The sequence below is a fragment of the Euleptes europaea genome, chromosome 11 (assembly GCF_029931775.1).
Source record: "Euleptes europaea isolate rEulEur1 chromosome 11, rEulEur1.hap1, whole genome shotgun sequence".
In the NCBI taxonomy this organism is placed as follows: domain Eukaryota; kingdom Metazoa; phylum Chordata; class Lepidosauria; order Squamata; family Sphaerodactylidae; genus Euleptes; species Euleptes europaea.
The window spans coordinates 23,551,451-23,575,492 of NC_079322.1; the positions used below are offsets into that span (position 1 = coordinate 23,551,451).

The 24,042-nt window shown below is 44.4% G+C and overlaps 1 protein-coding gene across 1 annotated transcript in view; it reads right to left on the reverse strand.

The window, feature by feature from the left end:
• The window catches only part of AVL9 (AVL9 cell migration associated), a 34,630-nt gene that overhangs the window by 1,560 nt on the left and 9,028 nt on the right, over positions 1-24,042 (reverse strand). The window contains exons 2-13 of the mRNA XM_056857629.1: positions 21,929-22,049; positions 21,246-21,331; positions 17,397-17,468; positions 16,759-16,848; positions 15,776-15,842; positions 13,959-13,999; positions 13,089-13,127; positions 12,253-12,322; positions 9,624-10,171; positions 4,773-4,907; positions 2,988-3,207; positions 633-750 (exon numbers count right to left, since the gene is read on the reverse strand). Of these exons, the coding sequence (XP_056713607.1) occupies positions 633-750; positions 2,988-3,207; positions 4,773-4,907; positions 9,624-10,171; positions 12,253-12,322; positions 13,089-13,127; positions 13,959-13,999; positions 15,776-15,842; positions 16,759-16,848; positions 17,397-17,468; positions 21,246-21,331; positions 21,929-22,049 (1,607 nt within the window). The remainder of the gene's footprint in view (positions 1-632; positions 751-2,987; positions 3,208-4,772; positions 4,908-9,623; positions 10,172-12,252; positions 12,323-13,088; positions 13,128-13,958; positions 14,000-15,775; positions 15,843-16,758; positions 16,849-17,396; positions 17,469-21,245; positions 21,332-21,928; positions 22,050-24,042) is intronic.

The following is a 24,042-nucleotide window of genomic DNA, read 5'->3' on the forward strand; positions in this document are numbered from 1 at the left end:
TGGACCCATCTCAGAATTTCTTCCCAGAGCTACAAGCCAGTTTCTCCACTGAATCCACTTCCTCCTATGCTCTGCCAATTCCTCTGTATCTTCTCCCCTACATGGAGACTTCAAGTGGTTCCCTGATCTAAAACTGGTTAGTCTATGCCAAACCGTGTCCCAGTTGCTTTCAATCTTTTTGGCCTTTCCCTCCCAGTTCTAGTTTTGTAGAGCAGCTGTATGTACAGCCAGCATCCAATTGCCTGCCCACCCCCCCTCCAATCGACAATTTATAGGGCTGATGAAGCAGAACATGCAATAAACTAGGACCGTGCACAAAGTACCCAGAGTGATGTCCAGAAGCAGAGGCCAATGCAATATCAAGAGCACAGGTGAGAGAATTCCCAAAATGATTTTCTTTCTACATATCTAAAGTGAAGTCTGAAATAAGTGTTTAGCCTTTAAGTTGCCACTGGACTTCGCTACAACATACTAACATGGCTACTACTCTGATTCGAATGCTTGTACACTGATATCAGATATGATGCTGAAACAGCCAAAGAAGGGGGACTTTTGACACTGATGTCCATTATTGCAAAATGGACCTCACAATTGGTTCAGTTGTAAACACACACAAAATCTTCGTTTCTTACCTAGGATTTACCTCTGCAAGAGCGGGGTGTTTATTGCTGTTCCACACTCTGTAGTTGTGTGTATTCCTCCAAGCTGCTACAAAGGTCGTTCCAAAATCTGACAGTATTTTTTCATTGTCTAATAAATACAATAGGCACACTAAGTGGTTCTGTAGAATTTCACACACTTGGTATATGTTTGCATGTACCCAAGAAAAGATCCACGAAAACTACTGTGTATGGAAACAATATACACAATACAGATAATGGAGGACAATAGCTCTTCAAAAAGGGGCAATTGTTAACTGACTGAGACTGAATATTCAGTCTCTTACTTTTCACTGGATGTGTTGTCTGCTGCCATGTAGGCAGATAAGCTTGGGGGGGTCTTCTTTCATTACTTACATGACAATTTATTGAGGGCAAGATATTTGTGTATGTATATAAATGCAAATAAATGAACACCGTCCCCTTGCATTTAAGCCTATCCTTTTGCTTGGAATAACACCTCTAGGAAAAGAACACAGACATGGATATAACAAATGAATGTACATTCACTGTAGAGCAAGTGGACCGGTTTTGTTTGCAAGACTCAAAAATGCCACCCACCCTTCAGAAAATCCATTACAATTTAAACGCCTGAATGAGCAGGAATCCTACCATGCTTTCTAAAACTACTATTCTACTGCCAAAAGATAAAAAAATATTAAAAAGGTAAAGGTAAAGGTCCCCTGTGCAAGCACCGGGTCATTCCTGACCCATGGGGAGACGTCACATCCCGACGTTTTCTAGGCAGACTTTGTTTGCGGGGTGGTTTGCCAGTGCCTTCCCCAGTCATCTTCCCTTTACCCCCAGCAAGCTGGGTACTCAAAAAAATATTAGTGAATATAAAAAAAAGGTTTAATTTATAAAATCAATGAGAAATGGCAACACTCTTTTCAAACCGGGCTACTGATCACAAGACATGGGAATAAAATGCAGGGAAACAGCTTGGGAAGAGACAAGGCACCAGAGTAAAAACAAATTATCAAGTCAGCTGCACTTGGAGAGGCAGGACAGTTTCTTCCCATGCATCTAGTTGAAGCCTTGGCCCTCACTCACTGCACTGGACTTTGTAAACAGAGCTCTCAGCCATACGCTCAAAATTCTATGTCGGGGAAATCCCGTTTCTTTTAATCATAAGAACACAAACATTATAGATAAGACCAAGGCCCATCAAGTCCAGCAGTCTGTTCACAGTGGCCAACCAGGTTCCTCTAGCAAGCAGCAGCATTATCCTGCCTGTACTCCACAGCACCTCATATAATAGCCATGCTCCTCTGACAATGTAGAGAAATCCGGAAAAAAAATTCTAATCAGAAGTTTCATAGAGAGTTGGTGAGCTTGTACACTGCTAGAGCTTGAGCAACAAATAAAGAAGTCCCTGGCTGGAGTCCCCCTCTCCATCATAAACCTACTAAGAAAAATTTAGTCGGAAAGGAGTGGGGAAGAGGACAATCATGTATGCCTCTCCTGAGCTCCTTGGAGAAAAGATGGACTAAAAATACAATTGAAAAAACACACAACTGAACAAATAGGTCTTGTGCAAGCTACTCCCTCAGCCTCATCCCCGCATTTACAACAATAAATTGACAACAAGATGACTCACGCTTTGAGCACACTGCAGCAGAGAACTGCTGAGATACTATGCTTATCATTGAGCATTAGCAAAGAATTTGTAAAACATTTTGGCAAGTGCCAGGGTGGCAGATGGCAGAGCACAGACAAATCACCCTATGTGGGCAAGAACACACACCCCACACACAACCCACCAGCTTTCACACACGTAGCTCTAACCTTGAACACAAGAAATGTGTGCTGTCAAAACAAAAAAGAAGTCTTTTTAAAGGAGGCAGACTCTTCAGCAGACACTACCCTGTATACTTGAGCAGCAAATTGTCAGGCACTTACATGACTGGGTGGGGAAATAGAAGAAGAGAAGGATAAGAGTTGTTTTTAATACCCTGCTTTTCTCTACCTTTAAGGAGTCTCAAAGCGGCTTACAATCACCTTTCCTTCCTCCCCCCCAACGGACACCTTGTAAGGTAGGTGGGGCTGAGAGAGCTGTGACTAGCCCAAGGTCACCCAGCAGGCTTTATGTGGAGGAGTGAGGAATCAAACCCAGGTTCTCCAGGTCCACCACTCTTAACCACTACACCACACTGGCTGCATTTTTTTAACATGGGGTCAGAGGTGCCATCTGTGTACAAACCAGGGCTGACCCTTCTCCCTGAATTTTCTCTTTTCTTCCACCCCATTAGACTTATCTACATAATATGTGAAAGGAATAAAACGTTGAAAGAAACTATAAAGAGAAACAATGGTAGTAGCGCTTACCTGGCTGAAGCGTAGCGGCCAGCAACGCGTGGAGGTAAGAGGCAAACTGAGCCCGGATCCACTCGTCTCCTCCTTCCCAGCCAGTGCCGTCCAGGAATACATCATCTCTGTTCTCCATGACGTGCTTCACCAGGTAGTCTGCAAACCTCAGGTCAGCGGTGGTGGGGTTCAGAACCTTCCTGAGCTCTGGGTCATGGATCTGGACAAGGGCTTCTTCAATCTGTTGGGATTGGTAAAAAAAAAAAAAAGGTAAAGGTTCCCTATGCAAGCACTGGGTCATTACTGACCCACGGGGTGACGTCACATCCCAACGTTTACTAGGTAGACTTTGTTTACGGGGTGGTTTGCCAGTGCCTTCCCTAGTCATCTTCCCTTTACCCCCAGCAAACCTGGTACTCATTTTACCAACCTCGGAAGGATGGAAGGCTGAGTCAACCTTGAGCCGGCTACCTGAAGCCAACTCAGGTTGTGAGCAGAGCTTGGACTGCAGTACTGCAGTTTACCACTCTGCGCCACAGGGTTGGGATTGAGCCCACATGAAAAAGCAGTCCAGAACAAAAGCAAAACAGAGCTTTATTTTTGATAGAGAGTGAGCGAGAGATGATTTTCCGCTGTACAACAAACCACAGCAGATATCAGATAGTGTAACATTTGGAGATGTGTGCCCTCTCTGTCCAACCATAAAGCAAGGGGGTAAGGCAACTTATTGATTAAGACCATGTACATTGTCGCTCATAATCACTCATTTTCTCGTGATAAACTGTGGTATAGACTGTATGGGTGGATCTCGGGGGGGGGGAGGATGGGGCTGCTCCAGCCTGTTAGGCACAGCTGGTCAAGACTCTTATGGTCCCGTCCAACTCAGCAAGGTCAGTTACAGCTGGGGCGGCCAGTGGTGGTGGAGGAGGAGGAGGAAGAGAAAGAAGTGGAAGAGGAAGAATTGGTTTTTATATGCCGAATTTCTCTACCACTTAAGAATCAAACCAGCTTACAATCACCTTCCCTCCCCCTCCCCACAACAGACACCCTGTGAGGTAGGTGGGGCTGAGAGAGCTTTAAGAGAACTGTGATTGGCCCAAGATCACCCAGCTGGCTTCATGTGTAGCGGTGGGGAAACTAACCCGGTTCACCAGATTAGAGTCTGCTGCTCATGTGGAGGAGTGGGGAATCGAACCCGGTTTTCCAGATTAGCGTCCGCTGCTCCAAACCACCACTCTTAAACACTACACCATGCTGGCTCTCTGTATGGGCTGTACAGGTGGATCTGGGAGGAGGGGGGAGGCTGCTCCAGCCTGTTAGGCACAGCTGGTCCAGGCTCTCATGGTCCCTTCCAACTCAGAAAGGTCAGTTACAGCTGGGGCTGCCAGTGGTGATGAAGAGATGTTCCACCCAACATGGAAATGAACTATTCTGCACGTTCTGATATGGGGCGGAAGGCTGTTTCAAGCAACTACCATGTGGGAGCTACAGTGTGTAAGCCAGCTTGTGCAAATGCAAAGCCTCATTAGTTTTACTCTGGCATTTTTTGGGGGGGAAAAAAGCCCTTAGGCAGCCTGTAAATAACTTTGCAGACCAGCTTGATGGCTACTAACAGGAAGCCAAACTGGATGCGGATTTAGTAGTAAACTTCCAGCTGGAAAACATTTTATTCACTTCAAAATATATAACCTGCTTTCCTACATCAGCTTCTTAGCGCCCGTTGAACGTCACCTGGCCCCACTGCTCAGCGTGTTCCCAGTGCAAATAATGGTGTTTCCAAAAGCTGTTCAGGGAAAGGATTCATACCTCTACGAGGGCATCACTTAGATGCTTCTGCTGGCGGAAGAGGATGTTGGTGGCTCCCGCAACAAAACCACGGATGGTTACATCAGAGAGGAGATGGTGTTGCTGCAGCGCCATGTAAGGCAAGCAAAGATACCCCTGGAACAGAAAAGAGAAGTGATTAGCTGCAAAGGAAAGACAAAAGACTTGATGGGGAAAGAGATGTCATGTTCTTAGATGACACACTAAGCAACATAATGACCCATCTCCACTGTGGAATTCACGTTTACAGTTACCGCACTGGAATAGTGTTATTTTAATTTAGCAGAATGGTTATCAACCAATCAAGGAACAACCTGGCCAGGTGTCAAAGGTGGCAGTTTCCAACCCACCACATCCTTGCAAGGATGATTTGATCCCCCTGGCCCCAGGACCCTGGAATAAATCAGCTTCTGATAGTCGACCAAAACTGGGTTTAGACTCACACACATGCAGTAGAACACACCAATAAAAGCAACAGCCTTTATTGAAAAGATTAAAGAAAAGGTTTGGGCTTAAGCATATGGCAAAGGACCAAAAATAACAAAATCTAACTTCCTAACATACACTTGTATACGTGAAGGCAAGCAGGGCACAACATCTTCTAATCAGCATGAGTAGCAAAGTATCAGGTAGGAGATGCAGCAGGATGGAACCTGACCTATTACTGGTCCTGATGGTATTTTTGGGCCACACTTGGCAAAACTTATGCCAAATGTTTATAGGGTAAATTTATAGGAAGCTGCACTGACCCCCTGACCAGTATAAGCCAATCAAGAATGTGATCCAAAAGATGATTCTCAAAGAGGAGCAAGATTCCCTCCTCCCATCTCACATCACTGAAAGAAGTTAAGTCAGATCACTTTGAAATGCAAATGTGCGATCTCGAGCTCTTCATCTTATCTTGGGAACAGCAGAAGAGCGGTAAGCATTGGATATGGAACTCTCCCCATGTTATTCTTCAACACATGGAAGACACATCAGGAAACAGGTGATGCTTTAAATTTATGAAGAAGAAGAGTTGGTTTTTATATGCCAACTTTCTCTACCTTTTAAGGAGAATCAAGCTGGCTTACAATCATCTTCCCTTCCTCTCTCCACAACAGACACCTTGTGAGGTAGGTGGAGCTGAGAGAGTTCGAAGAGAACTGTGACTAGCCCAGGGTCACCCAGCAGGCTAATTGTGGAGGAGTGGGGAAACCAACCCGGTTCTCCAGATTAGAGTCCACCACTCCTAACCTCTACACCAAATGGCTAACTGCTGGCGTTTATAAACTGTCAGGTTGATTGATACAGAGGTGACCATTTCTCTTGACATCAGGTCTTAGGGATGATTCAGACGCAATGCCAAAACATGATTTGTAACCACATGGTCAATGCTTGTGCTCCCATGACATCTCAGCTGACAGGCGGCGTTTGCCATAGCGCAAGCAGTTTGCCATCTGAGCTAGGGCTTGCAGTCCCCCTCCAAAACTAGACTGCAAACTGCCTTCAAATTGGGATTTGCAATCCCAGTTTGGAGGAGGAACTCAGACTGTTCTTTGCTGTTCCAGAAGTAACAAATTTCAAATACCTTTATTGGCATAGTACAATCTGCAGCCAGATGTAACAGCAAACTGTGGTTTGCAGCAGAACTCACTAATTGACTATGCGGAGAATGTGAACATAGGGCTCATTCAGGGAGCACCGAAGTGCAGCATGGCGTTACATCGGAACCATCCCTTCATTTAAATCCAGGCTGTTCATCCAGTAGAGCATAGCTTGGAGGTGCCAAATGACCATGGGAACAAAACTGTCCAACTGTAAGACCAATTACCATCATCTTTGGTAACTGAACAAAAGGCTCAAAGTACACCCTGTAAACATAGTCTGCCTAGTAAATGTTGTGATCTGACGTCCCTCCAGGGTCCGTAATGACCCGGTACTTGCATAGCGGACTACCATTACCTTTCACAGAGATAGATGTACAAGTATTCTACTGCCAAGATATAAGAAAAAGCTGCCTTTTAAAAAGTTTTTTTTTACAGAAAAAATGTGACCACTCCCTGTAATTTTTCTGTGGTTGCTCACTTTTATAAATGTCCCCCTCCTTCCCACAAATGTTAACACAGAGAAATTCAGTTGGGGACAACTCCCTCAAAGTCATCATGGGGTTATCAAAGTGAGCAGCCATGGAAGAATGCAAGGAATTTGCCTTTCTAGTAGGTGCAGGGCTCACCCCACAAACTTCATTGTATAAACTCGCTCCAAGAGAAATCCATACAGTTACTAACAGAGGTCCCCACACTTTCCAGTTAGAATTTCACCAAGTGAAGATTACAGAGCCAACGGCTGTATTTCCTGTGCTCCATATTTTTCTCTTCCTATGCCATCAATTATGTTAGTACTTCCCAGAAAAGCTTCGAGTTGTGTTTTTTAAAGTCTTTGAACAAAGTACTTTTATGTAGATTACACCCTGAATTCAAAGGATATCACTGAAGGCATAATAAGCTGAAAATTATAAATAGAACAAGTAATGCCAGCCTGCTTCCAGCTGCTGCCCTATAAAAATTGTGGCATTTAAGTAAAAAGGGCAGCGGGCACACAGAGCAGACCCAGGATGAAAGGAAGCACGTGGCAGAATGCCTGGCAGTCAGGAAACAAAGGCAAGAATTCCTGTAACACAAAGCTCAGGAGCCACCAGCAGATTGCTTCCCGTGTTGACCCTTTAGCACAGATGGCTTTAAAAAGAATGACAGAAATCCATGAACAGTCCCCCAAAGGGTGGTTTTTTTTAGCCACAATGATTAAAGGGGGAGGGGGGCGGAAATCTTCCATGTTCAGAGGCTTCTGCATCCTTTCTGAGCAATAGTTTGTGGCCCTTTCATGAACACATGAAGCTGCCTTATACCGAATCAGACCCTTGGTCCATCCAATTCAGTATTGTCTACTCAGACCAGCAGCGGCTCTGCAGGGTCTCAGGTAGGGGGTCTATTCACATCACCTACTTGCCTAGTCCCTTTAACTGGAGATGCCGGGGATTGAACCTGGGATCCTTCTGCATGCCAAGCAGAGGCTCTACCACTGAGCCATGGCCCCTCCCATCTCATCTCACGGATTTGTGTGTTGACATTGTAACACCTGAGCCATGAGACTTTTAAGGACATCGTGTGTGGCCGGCACCAGAAACCGATGAAGCTAGGAAAGTGCTGTGCTGGGCCTAGGGTTGCCAACCTCCAGGTGGTGGTTGGAGATCTCCCGCTATTACAACTGATCTCCAGGCAATAGACATCAGTTTCCCTGGAGAAAATGGCTGCTTTGGCAATTGGACTCTACAGCACTGAAGTCCCTCCCCAAATCCCGCCCTCCTCAGACACCACCCTCAAAATCTCCAGGTATTTCCCAATCATAGCTGGGCCCAATGTCCACTAAAGGGTCACTGATCAAAAATGAACATTGCTTCTTTGACTGGTGTGAGATCCGCCTGGGCCTTGAACTGTATGGGCATGTCCAAGTGTTCCCACTGATGGAGCAGGGACTCTGGGGGCAGTCTCTCTGCTCACTTGCCTCATTCCCGTTTGTTTTCATTGACAGTCTTCCTTGGACAGGTTGCCCAAAGGATCCCCAAGAGCTGGACATTCCCCGCCTTCACATCCCAGCTGCTCAGCTTATGCACCAAAACTCAAAGTGATGGCTGTGAACAATCACCGTGTAGTGAAGCGTATGGACTAACTGGCCTTACAAATTAAACAAGCTTATTGCTATGAGTGTATCATGCATAATCAAATTTATACCAAGTTTCCAAATAACAATAGCGTTTTGATCAAATTTCAAAATAACTATAGCAAAGTGCCATAATAATAATAATAATAAATAAATTAATAATAATAACAGTCTTTAGTCCAAACATAAAATATTTACAGGTACATTGCCCAACCCAAAAAAGGCAGTATAAAACCATGCATTTTGATTAAAACACTATACAAAGTGTTGCTCTCATTAAAATAGCTGGTCAGCAATATAAATGAAATTAAACAATCAATCCACTTTACAACTTTTCAATACTGCTATGCCCTCCGCAGTATTAGAAGGAAAATTTAAAAAAAACCTTCTCGCAATGGCTCTGTCCCTGCAACAGTGGGGAACCAGAAACTTTGGAACACGTCCTCCTTAGGTGTAACTACTATAAGGAGGACAGGGAGAAGATTCTTGGCCCTCTTTTAAGAAAGAGCACTGGTTATCCTGAATCTGTTAGAGATAACATTCTTCCTAAGCATGAATTTTCTCAGGTAACAAAGTTAGTGGCCAAGTTTTGTAAAATAGTAGTCAATCATAGAAAATTTAAATATAAACAGCAAAGTGCTGTATGAAGCTTAACAAAAAAAATGACTTAATACATGTTGTAAATAAACAGTCTTGGTATAAATCTGATTATGCATGATACACTCATAGCAATAAGCTTGTTTAATTGGAAGGCCAACTGGCCCATGAGCTTCACTACATGGTGATTGTTCACAGTCATTACTTTTGGTTTTTGCTTACCATGTACTCCCTTTCCTTGTTTTAAAACAGCTTATACACCAGACAGTTTCAAAGACAGCCCACGCACTTACCTTCATTTCTCCCCCTGGCAAGCTGGCAACACGACTGTTTCCCCAAAGTGTGTGTGGTGCTTTGAGTGAACCCCTCATCTGTCCTGCTACAACTGTGTCAGATGCACCTTTGCCCTCGAAGTCTATTAAGACCTAGATCTGTAGCATTTGTTGGCCTAAACCAAGACCTTTTAAACCAGCATCGCACAGGAGACTGCGCTTCACCTTCTGAAGAAAGGCCGTAAAATGTTGGTAACTCTCTTACCTTGGTGAAGATAGCTAAAGGCATGCCATACTGGTCCTCTTCTAAACCAGATATAAGTCCAGGAACGAACACTGTGTGCCCAGTCTTAGCTTGCGGCTGCATGGTAATCGGAATGCTTTCAGAGACCACCAACTCCTTGGGAAGGGTTTCAGGCTCCCCTGCTGTCACAGAAGGTTCGTGTTCTCCTTTCGAATTGGGGTCCTCCAGGACGTTTGGATCTAAGGTTTCCCAGTCGCTCTCAGAGGACTCTGGAGAAGCATGGGAAGGAGGTTTCAAATGCTGCCCTGTGCCGTTGGAAGGTTGTGTTTTATTGGCGTTATCCTCAGTCTCGAATACAGGCCCGTCCACCTTCTCAGTGGCTGGTTCTTGGTTTTCCAACAAAGTCTGGCTTTCCTCTGCCCTCCCCAGGTTTGTACTGGAGAGCTCCGCAGCAGAGAGTGAAATGTCATCCTCTAAAGGGAGAGCAATTCCCTGGTGGACACCATCATCAGAAACGCTCTTTCTGGGCCGGTACTGTGAACAGTCAGTTAGGCCGTGGTCTATCATCCCTGGAAACAAAGGTACACAAATCAAACTCAATGACAGTGTCATGGAAGGTGAATTTAAACATAGTAACACAACATTTTGGATAAAGTCCAGGATAGTAACACAACATTTGGATAGCAACATATCTAGGAGAGCCAGTGTGGTGTAGTAGTTAAGAGTGGTGGTTTGGAGTGGTGGACTCTGATCTGGAGAACTGGGTTTGATTCCCCACTCCTTCACATCAGCGGCGGAGGCTAATCTGGTTAACCGGGTTGGCTTCCCCACTCCTATACATGAAGCCAGCTGGGTGACCTTGTGCTAGTCACAGCTCTCTCAGCCTCACCTACCTCACAGGGTGTCTCTTGTGGGGAGGAGAAGGGAAGGTGATTGGTTCTTCCTTAAGTGGTAAAGGAAGTCGGCATATAAAAACCAACTCTTCTTCTTCCAATATATCCTGATTTGGAATGTGGAGGTAATGGGAAAAGGGGGCGCAATCCCCCCAATGCTATTCATTAAAAATCTGTATGCAAGTGGCTATCAGTTGGGGGGAAACATTATATTTTCATACCCCATTCTTTTCATACTCAAAGCGGCTCACATTATTCTCCTGTCCTCCATTTTATCCTTGCAACAACTTGGTGAGGTAGGGTAGGCCAAGAGGATGCGACTGGCCCAGGGTCACCCAGCAAGCTTCCATAGCAGAGTGGGGATTCGAACCTTGGTCTCCCAGATCCTAGTCCAAAACGCTACCCACAATACCACACTTGTTCGCTAACAAAGAGAGGGCATCTGTCTCTTTACAGCGAGGAATAACAACAACCTGGGAAATGGTTTCGGCTGAGGGGGAATGGTTCAGTGCAGTTTCCCCTCTTCCCTGGTGCCACGGCCCCAGCCTCGTCCACAGCTGTTGCTTAAATCATTTTGGGAATCCTTTCCTTCAAAGATTCTCAGTCGAATAAGTACTTTAACCCTCAGTCTTCTGCTCGTGTGTAATATCTGCAAGCACTGACACAGTTTCTAAGTCCCTGATCCCCAGCAGTGGCAGCATATCACTAAAGTAGCTGAGAAAGTTAATCCATCAACAGCAGCAGCAAGGATAGCTCTGCTCCTTCCATTACACTGGGTGGGAGGGAGGAGGAAACATTTATCTCCATCTGCACTGCTAGCACAGGAAGTCATTCCTCATACAGCAGCACATGCCACCAATGAGTGAGCCACAGAACTGCAGCTGGTGGGCAGGTATTTTAGGAGGTTTCTGATGCAGCAACAGCTACATTACCTGCATCAAACACCGAAGCTGTTGTCTCTAACCCTCCATTCTGTTCAAGCATAACTTCCTTCTATCAGCCAGCCAACAGGCCCTAAAAGGAGGGCATCAGCCAATCACAAACATATAAGCTACGGGTTAGATCCAACCAGCTTTTCACTCAGCTCCCCTCTATGCTGCAACCCCCACTGCACAGGTCCTATGACTCTCAGCATAGCCATTTTGGGTGGTCAAAAGACAACGCCTCTTCCCTTTTTTTGCAAGCAGAAAACCTGGTTGTATCCAACCCTATATCTTAGCACCACAGAGAAAAGTGTCCCAAGTATTATGCATGGTTGTATGCCTCATAATTTACAACCTGAACTGCAGCCATTGGCTTGGTTCAGACATGTGAAACCATAGGTTTAGTTGAACTAACTACAGTTACTGTGATTGTCTGAATGAAGGCCAAACTACTAACTATGATTAATTACAATATCAAACTGGGCTGTGAAGTCAGGATCTGAAGCTGGTTTATTAATGATAGTTTCACATGCAAATATTCTGACTTGTTCCCTCGCGACACCCTCCTGGGCTAGAGAGAAAGTAGCGACAAGGCAAAACCAGGATTTGTGCAAATCACAATCTGAATCCTAGTTTCACAAGCTACCCATAGTTAAAATAATCCACGGTTTTGTGAGGTGTCTGAACTGAGCCATTTTGTATTGCTGCTACTGCTGGGGTGGTGTGTGTGTTTCCTAAAGGAAGCAGCCCTTAGACACAGCCCCATATGCTACTGAACCAAATAAATGGGATTAGAGTGAAAGAGAGAATAGCAGTGGGGGAAAATATTCTCACCAGGAAAAAGTGATAACACAGTCAGTAGTGCTCCCACCAACCTATTCACCGGCGAGATATAAAACAAAACCTGAAAGGGAAAAAAAAATGACAGCATTAACTTTGAGATGAGACGAAACAAGAACAAAAACCACTATTGCCAATTCACAATGTCTTAAATCGACAGCAATGAATGGGAAATGCCCCTTTGACATGAGTCCTAGGGCCTTTCATTCAAATAGATGTTGAAAGACCACAACACACAACCCATACAGAGAACATTCGAGCACTGAAGTTGTAGTTAAAAATTTTTTTGTTCATCCTAACACTAGATAAACCGGTGTTGATGAGAAAACTGGCAGAGGTGAAGAAGAATGCCAGCTATATCCATAACCTGTAAGTAAATGGCCAATTTCATTATTTGTAGCCTGGGCTGCTGGTACTTCCTGAAACATCTGGACCATGTAGATGTCCCAAGAGAGACAAGGCAACAGTAAAGAGAAAGGCTGACCCCTTGTTGATCGCACCCACTGTACTGGCAGGCAGATACAGCAGGGCTGAGGACAGCTAGCATTCTCAGATTACTGTTACTGTCACTGTCTTGTCAGAGTATTGTTTAGTGAAGGCCTAATTATACGTTACAAAGTCCACCGGAAAAAGCGATCAGATTTTGACCACGCACAAATTCCAGAAATTGTTCATAATTGGAGCATAATTGCAAACAGGTAAAGTTCAGGTCAGATTTTTATTAGTAACTTTCCGACTTCCTAATCCTCTCTATATATTACATTACATCCTGTAGTTCAGCAAGCCCATTTCAATTATTTCTACCATCTTAAGGAATGAAAGGATCTTACCTTTTTCTCCAGAAGAATCAACTTAAAAAGAATTAAGACCTTGAAAATTAAAAAACACAGGTCTTTCAGTGAACACCAGGAATTGGTACATACATTACTATTCCACTATAATATTTGTTAGTTCACAGTGGGCTAAGGTACATTGAAGGTCTGAGCAATTACGTACATGATGCTTATGTACTTCAAGGGTTGGCATATACATGGATTAAAACTGATCATCAATTTATATGCATATGAATTGTTTCACTCACTGGTTAGAACCAATGCTTCCTCTTAAGAGAGCAATCTTCCATAGGAGAAAAGATTCCCTCCTTCAGTGTAAGATTCCTCCCTTAGCAACAGGGAACCATGGGTCCAACTCAACAGTGGTGTCGAAATTGCCCTTTTAACTACCACATGTATAGCAGCTCTTTCAAATGGGTCATTAACATTAACTAGACATCAATGGTGCACATTTAAGTCAAGGTCAATTTCTCACTCAGTTCTTTTGCACCATTTATGCAATAGCACATTATCGTCTTTTGTACCAGAAACAGCAAAATCTAAGAGTCATAAGCAAGCAGGAATGAAAACTACCTTCTATTCCTCCCCCCATCACCGTACAGAGAATGTGAAGAGATGCTTAGGTCAGGAGAAAGATGACAGTCAAGAAGCAAAGACAATATTGACATCCAAACTATCTTTTGTGTCAAGAGGATAATCAGTAAGTCAAATCTCCCTGCCTAAAGAGCAGCATTCGTCTTGGCACACAGCCTATGAACACTATAAAAACGGGCAGCAGCTCATAGGTTGAAAATCTTTGACCCATAATAAAAATATGTGGTACATGAGCTGCATGTGCTAAAAATTTAGATCAAGAAGAATATATACCTTGTGTCTAAACTGAAGAACAAGATCTCGGGGAGATAAACCTAAAAAAAAAAACCAAGGCAAACAAAACAATTAGTGCATTTTTCCTGTGTGTAGAACTTCCAAATATAAATAGTTAAACATGTCTCACTACACATATGGAGAAGCCTGCCAGCAACATGACTGCAGGATTTCACAGTATTTTTGTTATATTCAGCACAGGAAAACAGCCACTGCATGGCTCACTGACCAGGAGCATGAACTGGATTTTTAAAAGGTAAAGGTACTCTCCTGTGCAAGCACCGGGTCATTACTGACCCATGGGGTGATGTCACATTCTGACGTTTACTAGGCAGACTATGTTTTACAGTTTGCCATTGGCTTCCCCAGTCATTTACACTTTATCCCCAGCAAGCTGGGCACTCATTTTACCGACCTCGGAAGAATGGAAGGCTGAGTCAACCTTGAGCCAGCTACCTGAAACCGACTTCCGTTGGGATCAAACTCAGGTTGTGAGCAGAGCTTTTCACTGCAGTACTGCAGCTTACCACTCTGCGCCACAGGGTATTTTAACTACCCAACTGCATTTTAACCACCCAAAATTGTTGCCTTTCCCCCATCAAATTCACCAGAGGGGAAAAAACTAAAGAGGGTGAAGGCAAGTTATATACAACCTATTAATATATCTTTAACACTCTAGCTGCTGTTTTATGAATAAACATAGTTTTAAGGGAACTGGCTGAGCAGCTCACTTGACTGAGTAAATGGAATGCCAGGAATTCCACACAGACGGAGAAAACTGAAAAGGGGGTGGGGGGTGGATGGCCAGATAATTACTTAGTCCCATGACTGAAGGGAAAAGTAATCATAATAATTAGTAAATTATTCAGGCAAACAGACTTGGAAGTAGGCTTTAGTCATACACCAATAACAAAGGGAAACGTAACCCTAAAAACAAAATTAAGTACAGAAAGTTCAAAAAAATACTTTATAGCTGCTCCAGACTCTGTGACATCTTTATGACTAAGATATGGTTGAATAATAACATCTCCTTATTAAGAGGGAAACACATACAGGGATTAGTTGCCCATTTGTATGGACGCCTAAAACAGATGAGGAAGTCTTGCAGAACACAACGTACCTACAGTCATAAAGATTTTTAGAAGAAGAAGAGTTGGTTTTTATATGCCGACTTTCTCTACCACTTAAGGGAGACTCAAACAGGCTTACAATCACCTTCCCTTCCCCTCCCAGAAACAGGCACCCTGTGAGGTAGGTGGGGCTGAGAGAGCTCTAACAGAGGTGTAACTTGCCCAAGGTCACCCAGCTGGCTTCGTGTGTAGGAGTGTGGAAACAAGCCCAGTTCACCAGATTAGCTTCTACCGCTCACGTGGAGGAGTGGGGAATCAAACCCGGTTCTCCAGATCAGAGTCCAGCGCCCCAAACCACCACTGTTAACCACTACACCACGCTGGCTCTCTTTTAGAAAATCGTGTACATTTTAAATCTGGAACTGCGATTGTTTTGACCACTGAAGAAGGCCATTTGGCCGAAACACAGTCGGTCAAAGTCTAATTCTGTGATTTTATTTCTATTTGTGTTGTATTTACATGAACATGTTGGCTTGGTAGGCTATTGCAGGGCCTTATATGTGTTATTGATTTTAGCCTGTAATAAATATATTCATATTTTGTATTGCTATAACCTTTACATTGTATAACCTTTGGCCTTGGGTGTTGTTGTTTTTTCTTGACCTTTGGGTACTTAATTCGGTTTTATGCATTCTCCAGGAAACCAAACATTCAACAGCCTGATCTTCTTTAGTAAGAGCAGCTTACCAAGGTAAACTTGAGAACCTTCCAGCGGGCCTCCTCCCAATGAGCTGTTCATATGCTCATAAAGCTCCTGTGAAAATCATGGGTTCAGAAAGCGTTAACATTTCATATAGGCAGCTCCCGTAAGAACCAGAAAATAAATGAAAAAGCCTATCCTACTTCAAAACAACAAGGATTGGGCAAAATATTAAGAGCTTTGAAACTATTTTAAAGGAATTCCAAAAGACATGGCATTAATCCAACAAACTCCTGCAGACATGGGTCATGATCCAAAGAGTTAATGGGCATGCCCCAAGTCTTCCACATGCCCCGTGGGATTTTTTATTTCTGGCCCATCGTGGCTCCAGGGTAGGGTTGCCAATGGCCAGGTAGTGGCAGGAGATCTCCTGCTAATTCAACTGATCTCCGGCCGATAGAGATCAGTTCACTTGGAGAAAAATGGCCGCTTTGGCAATTGAACTCTATGGCATTGAAGTCCCTCCCCAAATCCCGCCCTCCTCAGGCTCCGCCCCCAAAATCTCCCACCAGTGGCGAAGAGGGACCTGGCAACCCTACTCCAGGGCCCCCCACCTACCTTAAGCCCACTGCCGCAGAAGGTGAGCCTGGAGCCTCCCCTGGCATCCACCGTGGTGGAGGCTGGGCCCGGAGCCGCTCCAGGCATCCACCACAGCGGCGGCCGGGCCTGGAGTAGATCTGGGCAGCAGCAGCTGCTGCCGTTTCTAGAGGTATGAGCGTTCTCTGTGCACTTTTTAATTGGGGAGGGATTCAACCCCCCTCCAATATATTTTTTTAAATGTCAGATTTTAATATAGACCTAGGGGGTGCCCCAAGTCTGCACAAACATTTGCTACGAATAAATGTGGTCCCGATCAGCAGATTTAGGTATCCGCAGACTTGGGAATTAGATATATAAGTTCTTATAGCCACAAGTCCTTATGCACTTTTTATTTTACAAAGTCCTGGGTATTTGTATATTGAAAACCTACCTTAAGAATTGAAATTTGCGAGAAGTCTTTTTCTTCAAAATAGGCATGCGTAATTAGCTGCAGCTTCGCCTGGAGTAGTCCATACAGAGGCTTGCAAGAAAAACACATCATGTTACATGCAGAAAGAAAAGGATCATCCAGGATATGATAGCTCTCCACCTATTGATCTGGTTGTAATACCCAATTGCTCTGCACATTCTATGCACTCACTCTAACATACATGAAGCTGAAGTGTTACACATTTATATATCACTTTCCCACCCAATGGGTACCCAAAGCAGCTTAAAATGTTCTCCTTTCCTTTTATCCTCACAACAGCAACAACCCTTTGGAAATGGGTTAGGCTGAGGAAGAGTGACTGGCCCACGTTCACCCAGCTTCCACAGCAGAAGGGATTTGAACCTGGGTCTCCCAGATTCTAGTCTGACATTCTAACCAGTATGCTATGGGACGCTATCCCATCCTAGGATGTACCAATTAGAACTGTTCTCATTTTAAGAGCATGCTACCATTTCTTTGTTTACCACGTACTTTTGCCGAAGATTTCAACACCCATGATACTTTTCAAGAACGGGGAGTCTAGCATAAAAGAAACATCTAAAACCAAGCTGTTTTCTAGCCATCTCTCTCTCTCTTACCAGCTGACTTAAAACACAGACACTTTTCTGTACAGTTTCTCGGGTAATATCTGCCTGCCGTACTTTCAATGCCTAAAAAGAAGAAGAAGAGAGAATGTTTTATTACTGTACTTTTACTCCTGCACAATTTAAAAAACACATTCATCTAGAGATTATTTTTTTTGCCACTACAAGGCCACTTATGATTTATTATTATTGAATCACCTAAGAGAATTAGACATTGTACACAAATTAAAAGTACAAAGATGGATGGATACCTTCTGCAAGTATTTACCCTGATCAAGGACAAGAAACATCAGGGGAGAAAAGGAACAGGGAGAAGTTAGGAAAAAGGCACATTTGAAGAAAGTGCTGCATCTTTTCTTGATTCATTTTTGTTTTTCTGTCCCTTTTTACAGCCAACATTATTTATTTGTTTTGCAATGGCTAACATTCTCAATCATTTATTGTAAGGCAAGTATTTGTGTCACCCTGCAGAAGGAGACAATTTTCCTAACTTGATTTTCCTAACCTAAGCAGGGTCGGCCTTGGTTAGTATTTGGATGGGAGACCACCAAGGAAATCCAGGTAGGCAATGGAAAACCACCTCTGAGCTTCTCTTGCCTTAAAGACCCCAGAGGGGTTTCCATAACTCAGCTGTGACTTGATGGGGAAAAAAGAAGCCAATTAAAGCTCTAATTTCTATACATTTGTCTGTGCTTTGACAATCCAGGTAACCATACAAATTTTAATGGTTTAATTCATTAATGGTGCGCAAGGGCCGTGGCTCAGTGGTAGAGCATCTGCTTGGCATGCAGTAGGTCCCAGGTTCAATCCCCGGCATCTCCAGTTAAAGCGACTAGGCGAGTAGGTGATGTGGAAGACCTCTGCCTGAGACCCTGGAGAGCCACTGCCTGTCTGACAAGACAATACTGACTTTGATGGACCAAGGGCCTGATTCAGTAGAAGGCAGCTTCATGTGTTCATGTGAATAAAAAAAATTCATTCTGCAAGGTGGGGGAGGAGCTGACTGTCTTTGTTTTGTTTTCTGATGACATCATAAAAGAAATATTTACTTCCGCATGAGATGGATGTGGGGAACTGATGGTGACTTGCATTTTTTTTAAAAAAAGACTTTTAAAAACAATATGCTTCTCAGGTAAATGGAGGCATTTTTAAAACTGAGCCAAAAGACCAATTAACTGAACTTTCTGCCTGAAGAAAGGTCGGTTTTTCTTTTTGTTCCCAGCCCTTTTTTCCAGATGCAGTGATGCCGACACCAGATTGTCAGCAGCTTTCTCAGCCAGAACAAGCAGTTCTCCCCGTTGGGAGCGACAGCAGCAAGAGCTATGCCAGATGATGTGCTGCCATACAATTCACCCATGCTCCAGAAAACAGGATGGAAACTGCACCCGGCATCAATATTTAGGTCCCAGATCGGCAGGGCATATTGAAAACATTTACCTAGTGTTTTATTGCCTTGTACGTAACACAAATCAACAGATACGGTAATCAGTAAACATAATCAGTAAAAATAATCAATCTTTACTGATAAGTAAGCAGTAGGTAAGGGACATCAAGACCGTAAGACTTAACTTCGAACAGGCACAGTTAATAATGAGGCAATAACTACAGAGTATACTACATTAAAACAATTATTGAAGTACAATTAGGGCACAGGTGACAACAACAAACACAATTTGTTGTTATTAAGTCATCGCACAGTAAGACACTGCTGCCAATGAAATATGCTGGGACAATGAGGTTAGCATATAAAATATATAAACAGAAGGTGGTAGGCAGGCATTATTTTCAAGTGAACAGGTGCTTCCAGTTGGGGGTTTTAAAAAGTAAAATTGAAAAGATTATATATTTCCCCCCCAAAATATGTTTTTAGTTTTAGTTTAGCAACTCTATTGCAAAAACACAAAGGTTTAAATCTTAACCACCTTTTCTGTTTACAGAAGGTATTTCTGCCCATATAAAGTGGGGAGCAATATTCATTGATTTCTCCCTGTGACTGTAGATGCCATCTACCAGCCAAGCAGGTTCCTGGTGGGCGGGGTGGCAGGCTGCAGTAAAAGGGTGCAAGAAAGACAGGTGGCACATACTCTAAGTATTTTTTTCACAATATCTCTTATAAACTGTATTCTAAATACATGGATTTCCAACTAGTGCTTCCGCTATGTATTTAAAGCATTTTTAGTCCACCTTTCTCCAATACTGGAGTCATGGCAAGTGTTAAACCAGGAAGAGGGCCTTTTTCTGGAGCAGCACCTCACTAGTTTGAATTGTCTCTAGGAATGCAGGAGATCTCCAGGTGGTGGCTGGAGATCTCCTGCTATTACAACTGATCTCCAGCCAATAAGAGATCAGTTCAACTGGAGAAAACAGTTGCTTTGGCAACTGGACTCTATGGCATTGAAGTCCCTCCCTTCTCCAAACCCCGCCCTCCTCAGGCTCCGCCCCCAAAATCACCAGGTATTTCCCAACACAGAGCTGGCAATCCTAACTGATTTCCCAAAACTGTTTGCCAGGTGCCCGGTTTGCTCAGGGTTAGGTGCCATTTGCCCTGGCTTTTTGTTGAGTTGGTTGAGCTTTGTGTGTCGTTTTTATTATAAGGTCACGCTGCAAACCACTGTAGGTAAAAGGTAAAGGTCTCCTGTGCAAGCACCGGGTCATTCCTGTCCCATGGGGTGACGTCACATCCCGACGTTTACTAGGTAGACTTTGTTTACAGGGTGGTTTGCCAGTGCCTTCCCCAGTCATCTTCCCTTTACCCCCAGCAAGCTGGTTACTCATTTTACCAACTTCAGAAGGATGGAAGGCTGAGTCAACCTTGAGCTGGCTACCTGAAATCGACTTCAGTTGGGCTCGAACTCAGGTCGTGAGCAGAGCTTTTGACTGCAGTACTACAGCTTACGACTCCTGCAAACCACTGTAGATAGCTGTATATTATTAGTTTTGTGACTAAAATGTTTTAACTGTTTTTTAACAGTGGCTTAGCCTGTCTAATCGCTGTGTATAACTGCGCTGCTTTGGAAGTCTTTTGATAAGCATTTGCAGGATACAAACATTTTCAGGAAACCCAGTATTTCAGATGCTGCCCCCAAAGTATCAGCTTTCACTCAAATGCATAGATGGATTTTGTACCACTGTGTAAATTCTTTTTGTAAAACTTTGGGAATAGTCTTTCTGGGACAAAAACAGATACATCTGCTATGAGAAGCTTGCAGGAAACATGTTACATTATATCAAAGGAGAGTCTAACTTTCCAGTTTTTAAAAACTAGATTAGATTCCTCTCTTGGATATTTCTCCTTAGTGCTTGTGCTCATTTTCTCTTCCACAGTCAAGGTCTCGCCCCTATAAGGTAAAAAGGTAAAGGTCCCCTGTGCAAGCACAAGGTCATTCCTGACCCATGGGGTGACGTCACAACCTGACATTTACTAGGCAGACTTTGTTTACGGGGTGGTTTACCAGTGCCTTCCCCAGTCATCTTCTTTACCCCCAGCAAGCTGGGTACTCATTTTACTGACCTCGGAAGGATGGAAGGCTGAGTCAACCTTGAGCTGGCTACCTGAAACCGACTTCCGTTGGGATCGAACTCAGATCATGAGCAGAGCTTTTGACTGCAGTACTGCAGTTTGCCACTCTGTGCCATGGGGCTCCTATTCTCGCCCCTATACAGTGGTTGAAATAGACCACCATAGCTCAGTTATTAAAATGAACCAGGTCTCCGAAACTCCCCATATTTGCATGGCGTTCCATCTGCATTGTCTTCCTGCTTAGTTCACTACATTTCATACACTGGCTTCTGCACAAAGCTTTTTTTATTTTTCAAAGATTCACACAAACGATGCCCAATTACCTTGGCTTCAATCTGCCTGTAGCATGAGACACCATACACTGTGCTTCGATCCCCGCATCTCGGTGGCAAATGGAAAAAAACAGTGTCTGAAAGAATAAAAAGAATGCCTCATAATCCACCGACATGATACAGAAACAAGGCTTGACATTTCAACGGTGTTATCCTTCACAATGTAACCCTAAGGGTCAATTTTCCCATTAGAATGGCGTACCTAGGAAAAACTGCAGAAACCATGGTGTGGTACACTGGCACACATGGCATGTAGGGCCGTGGGGAGGGGCCATGGCTCAGTGGTAGAGCATCTGCTTGGCATGCAGAAAGTACCAGGTTCAATCCCAGGCAACTCCATTTAAAGGGACTAGGTGAGTAGGTGATGTGAAAGATCTCTACCTGAGACCCTGGAGAGCCGCTGCCGGTCTGAGTAGACAATACTGACTTGGATGGTCCAAGGGTCTGATTCAGTATAAGGCAGCTGCATGTGACTCAGGTCAAGTTATTGTGCTACCCTGGATGAAAATTAATTTTGATCCCCACCCATCCATCTTCAAAAAAACAGTACCCATTAAAGTATTTTTTTTCTGGCAGAATAAAAGGAGTCTGTCAAGAAACTTCCTTTCTTAAAAAAAATAAATCAAAATGAAAGCACATAGCACTGGGTGGAACCACCCCAAGTGACTACTCACCTTCTTGATAATTGTGAGCACCGTCTGGCAATGCAAGGAAAGGTAAATATTTCCATTCCTCTGGCAGACTGTGGCTGTCGTGACTTTCTCCTGGGGTTAGGGGAGGATAGGAGAACTCAACCTGCAAACAGAGACATTATAAGAATGGCGACTCCAGAACCATAGGAGTGACCTGCCAAATCCAGTAATCAGTCATCCGATATCCATGTGTAAGATGGCATAGACAATCCCTTCGCATATCATGTTTCTTGAAACAACTAGCAGAAAATCCTGGACAATTAATAGCAGAAGGCCACATATAGAGAATGAAGCAAGGGTTGTTTGTGTTCATGAGTGGTTTATATCGATAAATATCTTTCATTGGGGTTGTGTCCAACCAACTCCGGATGGCGCTCCACTCATGGAACAGAACTTTCCTGTCCACTGTGGTGAAGAAGAAAAAGAAGAAGAGTTGGTTTTTATATGCTGCTTTCTCTACCACTTAAGGAAGAATCAAACCAGCTTACAATCACCTTCCCTTCCCCTCCCCACAAAAGTCACCCTGTGAGGTAGGTGGGGCAGAGAGAGCTCTAAGAGAGCTTTGACTAGCCCAAGGTCACCCTTGTGTAGGAGTGGGGAAACCAACCCGGTTCACCAGATTAGCGTCCACCACTCATGTGGAGGAGTGGGGAATCAAACCCGGCTCTCCAGATTAGAGTCCACTGCTCCAAACCACAACTCTTAACCACTACACCACGCTGGCATTTTCTTCTGCCACTAGAATTGCAAAAAGCCCTTGTAAGCCTCACTCTTTTGTCCACTTAAGAAAACTAGATACACTTGCAGTCTGTGACACAATGTAAAACAAAACACTCCAAAGCCTGATCCTGCACAAAGCCTTTGCCTGTTTTGTGCACCCTCTCCCATGAGATTGCAGCTGTAAACTTCATCTGGCAGAACTCCTAACAAGTGGAAGAAGGACACACCTACAAAACACATATGAATGATTTCTAGTACCGTATATACCCATTTATAAGCCGACCCGCGTATAAGCCGAGGTGCCTAATTTCTCCCCAAAAATGGGGGAAAATTAGGCACCCGCGTATAAGCCGAGGGTCGGCTTATAACCCCCCCCCCCCGCAGGCTTACCTGACAGGGCTCTCCAGCGGAGAGGGTCCGGCGGCGGCGCGGCCCGGGGGGGGCCGGGCAGCCTTCCTGCGGCTGCAGGAGGCTGCCCCAGGCCGCTCCCGGCGGGAGGAAGCGGCGGCGAGGCTCAGGGGGACCCGGAGCAGCCTTCCTGCGGCTGCAGGAGGCTGCCCAAGGCCCCTCCCGCCCGGGAAAAATGGCGGCGGGGGCCGGGGCAGCCTTCCTGCGACTGCAGGAGGCTTCCCATGGCCCCTCCCGGCCGGGAAAAATGGCGGCGGGGGCCGGTGGGGGCCGGTGCAGCCTTCCTGCGGCTGCAGGAGGCTGCCCCAGGCCGCTCCCGGCGGCAGGAAGCGGCACGGGCCTGGCGGTGACGGCGGTAAGTTTCCCCCCTCCCTCCTCCCTCCCTCCCCCCGTATTGACCCGCGTATAAGCCGAGGCCGGCTTTTTCAGCCCATTTTTGCGGCTGAAAAACCCGGCTTATACGTGAGTATATACGGTAATAGAAAAACATACAAGAAATATTTATTGAAAGGGATCAAACTTGTTCCACATAACAGATAGTCTGGAACTATTGTGTGAATGTAAGTTATTTATCAAGATGATAGCTCCCCTGTGAAACTCTCTTTATACTCCGAAAGTTATCATATCAGACAGAATGTTCTTCAGCCGCTCTCAGGAATAAGAATGCCTACAAGCAGATTTTTATCACCTTCCTCTCCACCTTAAAAACAAACAAACACTCTCCTTCCACAAAAAAGAACTGCTGAATGTTGTTTAAGCAACACCTTTTCTGATAAGTATTATTATTTCAAGCTGTGGCCAAGATCCAAGCTCAATGCAGCTCTTACAGAAACGCATAGAAAAAAAGAAAATGATGCTGAAATGAATGAAGCAGAAGCCACACTAGGGTTGCCAGCTCTGTATCTACATTGTATTGTCCCTAAGGCAGTGAAACCTCAAGCACAGATTAAGTAAACTGACAAAATGGC